This window comes from Suricata suricatta, chromosome 7 (genome assembly GCF_006229205.1).
Source record: "Suricata suricatta isolate VVHF042 chromosome 7, meerkat_22Aug2017_6uvM2_HiC, whole genome shotgun sequence".
Lineage (NCBI taxonomy): Eukaryota > Metazoa > Chordata > Mammalia > Carnivora > Herpestidae > Suricata > Suricata suricatta.
Genome location: NC_043706.1, coordinates 79,224,337 through 79,230,292, shown reverse-complemented (window position 1 = coordinate 79,230,292; position 5,956 = coordinate 79,224,337). Strand labels below are relative to the sequence as shown.

Sequence of the window (5,956 nt, the reverse complement as noted above, 5' to 3'; positions counted from 1 at the left end):
TCGTGATGATGGGGTTGCAGACCTTCTCCAGCTCTTTCTGCTGATGTTCAAATTCTTCTTTTTCTGCAGTCTGGTTCTTGTCCAGCCAGTTGATGATTTCATTACACTTGTCCAGAATCTTCTGTTTGTCCTCATCATTGATCTTGCCCTGAAGTTTTTCATCTTCAACAGTTGCTTTCATATTGAATGCATAAGATTCCAGTGAATTCTTGGAGGACACCTTGTCCCGTTGCTTCTCATCTTCAGCTTTGTACTTCTCAGCTTCCTGGACCATGCGCTCAATGTCTTCCTTGCTCAAGCGGCCTTTGTCATTTGTAATGGTGATCTTGTTTTCTTTTCCTGTACTCTTATCCACAGCAGAGACATTGAGAATGCCATTAGCATCAATATCAAAGGTGACTTCAATCTGAGGAACGCCACGGGGGGCAGGAGGGATGCCTGTGAGTTCAAACTTGCCAAGTAGATTGTTATCCTTGGTCATGGCACACTCACCTTCATACACCTGAATGAGCACACCAGGCTGGTTGTCAGAGTAGGTAGTGAAGGTCTGGGTCTGTTTGGTAGGAATGGTAGTATTACGCTTGATGAGAACAGTCATGACTCCACCAGCAGTTTCGATGCCCAGGGAGAGAGGTGTGACATCCAACAGCAGCAAATCTTGGACATTTTCAGATTTGTCTCCAGAAAGGATGGCTGCCTGGACAGCTGCACCATAAGCAGCAGCCTCATCAGGGTTGATGTTCTTATTCAGTTCCTTCCCGTTGAAGAAGTCTTGTAGAAGTTTCTGGATCTTGGGGATATGTGTAGAACCACCCACCAGGACAATATCATGGATCTGGGACTTGTCTAGCTTGGCATCCCGAAGGGCTTTCTCTACAGGGTCCAGGGTGCCACGGAACAGGTCAGCATTTAATTCTTCAAACCGGGCATGAGTAATAGAGGTAAAGAAGTCGATTCCTTCATATAGAGAATCAATCTCAATACTGGCCTGGGTGCTGGAAGAAAGCGTACGCTTGGCACGCTCACAAGCAGTATGGAGGCAGCGGACTGCTCTCTTGTTCTCGCTGATGTCTTTCTTATGTTTGCACTTGAACTCTGCAATAAAATGGTTTACCATGCGGTTGTCAAAGTCTTCTCCACCTAAGTGGGTGTCTCCAGCTGTAGACTTGACCTCAAAGATCCCATCTTCAATAGTGAGGATGGACACATCAAAAGTGCCACCTCCCAAGTCAAAGATCAGCACATTCCTTTCAGCTCCAACCTTTTTGTCTAAACCATAAGCAATAGCAGCAGCAGTCGGCTCATTGATGATCCTAAGTACATTAAGACCAGCAATAGTTCCAGCACCTTTGGTAGCCTGACGCTGAGAATCGTTGAAGTAGGCAGGTACTGTGACTACAGCATTGGTTACAGTCTTCTCAAGGTAAGCCTCTGCGATTTCCTTCATCTTCATCAAGACCATAGAAGACACCTCCTCTGGATAGAAACTTTTGGTCTCTCCCTTGTATTCTGCTTGGACCTTGGGCCTGCCAGCATCATTCACCACCATGAAGGGCCAATGCTTCATATCAGACTGGACAACAGCATCATCGAATCTACGCCCAATGAGGCGTTTGGCATCAAAAACTGTGTTGGTGGGGTTCATTGCAACTTGGTTCTTTGCAGCATCACCAATCAATCGTTCGGTGTCCGTAAAGGCGACATAACTTGGGGTGGTTCGGTTTCCCTGATCGTTGGCAATTATTTCCACTTTCCCGTGCTGGAAGACACCCACACAGGAGTAGGTGGTGCCAAGATCGATGCCAACTGCAGGTCCCTTAGACCTAGTTGCTTCTGGGTGGGCCCGGCCCGGCTCGTGAAGAAAACAGCTGCCTGGAAAGCTAACGCCGTGTTCAATGATCTCATCTAATCTATTCTTGACCTATCAATATATTTTTTAATTTTTTAAAATTTTTTTTGAGAGAGAGACACTGTGAGCAGGGGAGGGAGAGAGAGAGAGAGAGAGAGGGAGACACAGAATCTGAAGACAGGCTCCAGGCTCTGAGCTGTCAGCACAGAGCCCATGGGGCTCAAACCCACAAATCGTGAGATCATGACCTGAGCCGAAGTTGGATGCTTAACAGACTGAGCCACCCAGGTGCCCCTCTAAATTACTTTTCAATTCTAAGATGTGTTAATTCCAAGGTAAGCCAAGGAACTGCATAAAAACCATTGGTTCATTTGTAAGCACATGCTTGTGGTGTAGGACTTTGCAGATACTGGAAGAGATGATAGCAGAAGTAAAAAAATGTAAAACTTTGTGTCAAGAAACCATATAAATTCAAGAGTTGCATATAACCTGGCCACTGTCAAAAGTTTAAGCAATACAATAAACAGACTTAGATTCTATTGACACAGATGTGAATAACTGTTATTTCATTACAATTAATTTCTATTTAGAACCTTTATACTCTGGTCCTTACTCAAGGCTCTCCCTTTCCAAACTCATGTCAGGATTCTAGAATGCTTGTGCATGCCAAGACATTTAGGGATGAGTCTCCAGCAACTACTCACAAACATTCATCTGAGTACTTTCCCGTCCCAGGCAGCCTAACTCAGTTCCAAGGGCTCTTCCCCCCATGAGCACTGCTCAGGGAACAGGAAGCTTCTCAGAGCCACACCTGCATCACCGCATCTCCCACTGGGTTCTGGCCAACCTCCTGTAGTGCTGAAGGGAGTCTGGGCTCCAGGCCCACTGCTCCTGGGATGTTCAACATGTCTGCACCCACCGCAGCGCTGCAGGAGAGCCGAGCACAGATGAAACCCTACTGCAGTCCCAAGAGAGCGTCTTCCGATTCAGGGAAACTCCTCTCTTCCGCTTTTGGTTAAAATACACATTTTTTTTTGTATGCCCTGCAATCCTCTTCCTGTTTTCGGACAAGATGTTTTGTCTATAGTAGCAAATCCTTTCCCTCTCCCCAGGGCTTAACCTTTGTGAAAGTAAAGCCAGGATGTCTTACAAGGGTTTCAACTCTCCGCCCTGCTACATTCATTCCCTGAGGCAATAAAAACATGCTGACCAACTTGCTTAAATAGGGATAAGAGAAAGGAATGACAAGGATTACCAAAAAAAAGACTCATGTCTCCAAGTATTCTCTCCTTTTAAAAATGAAAAACCAGTAATAACATATATACATTTTTATGTAGAAAACCTCAGGGAATGAAGATACTGGCGCAAACATCTTAAGAAAACACCAGGAGTCAATTTCCTAAGTGGAAATTTCAAAAAGTAGAATTAACAGCGCATTATACAAATGGTAGAAAAGTGACCTCACAGCAAAGATTGGTTATATCATATTAGAATGTTAAGACTAAGGGGGTAGAGAGTGGCAGACCAAGGACCCCTCAATTCATTCTCAGAAAAGGCTCCAGCAGGAACGGAATGTTCTCGCCCTTAGCGCATCCTCCAGTTTACTCTGTGCTTTCTAATTTGCATATGGCCAAGGCATCCTGTGGTTGGAAGTATCTTCATCAACTTACCTTCAATATGGCTAGTTGTGAATTATTCCAGCACATAACAGCAACAGAAGGATGTGTCAGAACTTTTTTCACACAGCAGATCCTGATGAGCCACGATCAGCAGGAAGTCACTGATAACCATTTAAAAAACTGCCAGGGACTTTGATAATAATTCTATCATAATAATAGCTACAAATTCCCTACAAATGCACAGTTATCATGGTTGGGGGGATTTTGGCAATGCAAATTGGGTTTTTTCCCTAAGCAAGATATAGGATATAGTAAATGTAGCAGTAATCCATATTCCTACCCCAAGTCCATACTAGTTTTTATTTGTTTGTTTTGGTAATAGATGTAATCTGCTTTTTAAGTGATAGGTATAGTATATATTCTTCAGTCTCCTTTGCAGCAAGGGAAAGTCAGATTACTAAGGTCTGAGAACAGAATATCTGTGTACCAATTCTGATAGGTATCCTTAAATAAAAGTCATGTTTATATCTCCTGACTATTTTTTTTTATTCTTGCTTGCTGGTTAAAATGCAGATGTGATGGGTGGAACTGAAGTAGTTATCTTGGATTATGAGGTCCTTTGAAAATGATAGAGCAGTGAGCAAAAAGGAGCCTATGCATTTGATGTCATTAATTACCATTCCAGCCCTAGACTTCCTACATGAATGTTTATAAAAATTCTGTTTTATGCAAACCACTCTCTTTTTCAACCTTGAAGTCAATTCTAATAAAAAAAAATCCAGCAATCTATGTGTGTTTTTATTAGTATTCAGAATTTAAATTGTCATGAGACTTCTATACTCAGTATTGCTTCTAGGAATAATCTACAGAATAAAGTATTGATGGAGATAAAATATTATATCAACTTAGAAGGTATATAGTTGCCACTAAAGTTTGTATATTGTCTAATAAGCATTTCTTCTAGAAAGTAGACGTGTGTCTGTTAATTACTAAAAATTAAAGTTACTATGTACTTATGAAAAATACAAAGACTTCAATTAGCTCTCAAAGGTATTCAAAATAACTGGGGGGGGGAGTAGAAAAATAACAACAACAATTAACTCCTTAACAGTAGCCAAAACATGGTTCATTCCTTAAGGAAATTTCATGATTAAAGAAACAAATATTTTCCAAGTAGCAAATTGTCTCTGTAAGCTTAGTATTTCAGTTTGGGAGGCTTTTCTTCCAGGTTCAGACCAGCTAAGACTTCACACGTGACAGAACCCTTAAGCACGTAAAATATTAACCCAGTTTTCCAGTCATTCTGAAACACGAAAAATCAAGCTGGCAAGCAGGGCATCTATCACTGTGTGAACAAAATGGACAGTCAGCTGGCTTCTTATGGTTTACCATTTTTCCTAATTAGAATAAAGATTTTGATATTTCTTAGTATTTTTTAAGAAAAATATTTATTCTCTGATTAAAAGTATGACACTTCAAAGTGGTATTGTTGTCTAGTTCCACTGTGTAACCAGATTCAGTCAGAATGAAACCCTAACCATATATAGGAATACACTTTCCATTAACTCCAGAGAGTTTTTGTTATGAAAGGACTTCCTTCCAAGACTCACCCTCATCTTGAGCCATGTTCATTAATTTTATCTGGCAATATAAAGCCTTTCCCCCCCACATTTCATTCTTTTGCACGTACAGCTGTTTATCAATTAATAGAGGAAAGCCCAGTTATAAACCACATCCTGGGAAGAATAAATTAGGTGAATTTGAATGACACAGGATGTTGTTAAGGATTTAACAATATTGCTAACGGTCCCAGGTTTCACAATTATGGGTATGTAATTTTTTCCAGATTCTGTCTTTCTTGTTTGAAATCCTGGCATGATTTCAAAATTGTTCTGTGTGTGAGAACAGGAAAAGTGTATTTACAAACCTTTTAAGGGGAGAAATGTAGCCCTTTAAGATGCATCACAGAGCTTGTAGCAAAAGCATCTATTGCTTCTAGCGGAAACTACCTGATTCTCACATGCAGTACTTCAAAGTGTATACAATTTATTTAGCCTGATTTATGGCATACATACATTCTAGTGCTTTAAAATTTTTTATATGACACTTCCACTTCATTTTGATGACCTTAGCCCTCTATGTGAAAGAGTGAGTTTAATCTGTTTGTATTTCACACGAGGCAAGGCAGGGTGGGGAAGGAGTTTCTAAGGAATAGTGTATAGTAGCAAAGAGACCATGACCAATGAGGAGAAGCTAGCCGCTGAAAAGGCAGGCGGTCCGTTTTAGATGTTTTCAGAAAATAAAATGTAACAGTGTGGAAGGGTGTGGTTGCGGGTGGTAACTACACAGAAGCAACCTCCTATTTGTTTTAAGGTACCCCACGGATAGTGTGAACTCAGGTTCTAATTTATACCTTGCTTCTTTTGTTCCTGCTTCTGAATTTAAAGACAAAATTGTGGCCAAAACAAGCATTTGCTTTAGGGCAACC

The 5,956-nt window shown here is 41.1% G+C and overlaps 1 protein-coding gene across 1 annotated transcript in view; it reads right to left on the bottom strand.

Annotated features, from left to right (window-relative positions):
- The window catches only part of LOC115296684 (heat shock cognate 71 kDa protein-like), a 2,181-nt gene extending 521 nt beyond the window's left edge, over window positions 1-1,660 (bottom strand). The window contains exon 1 of the mRNA XM_029945167.1: window positions 23-1,660. Within this exon, the coding sequence (XP_029801027.1) occupies window positions 23-1,645 (1,623 nt within the window). The 5' untranslated portion in view covers window positions 1,646-1,660. The remainder of the gene's footprint in view (window positions 1-22) is intronic.
- Window positions 1,661-5,956: the final 4,296 nt, after the last annotated feature.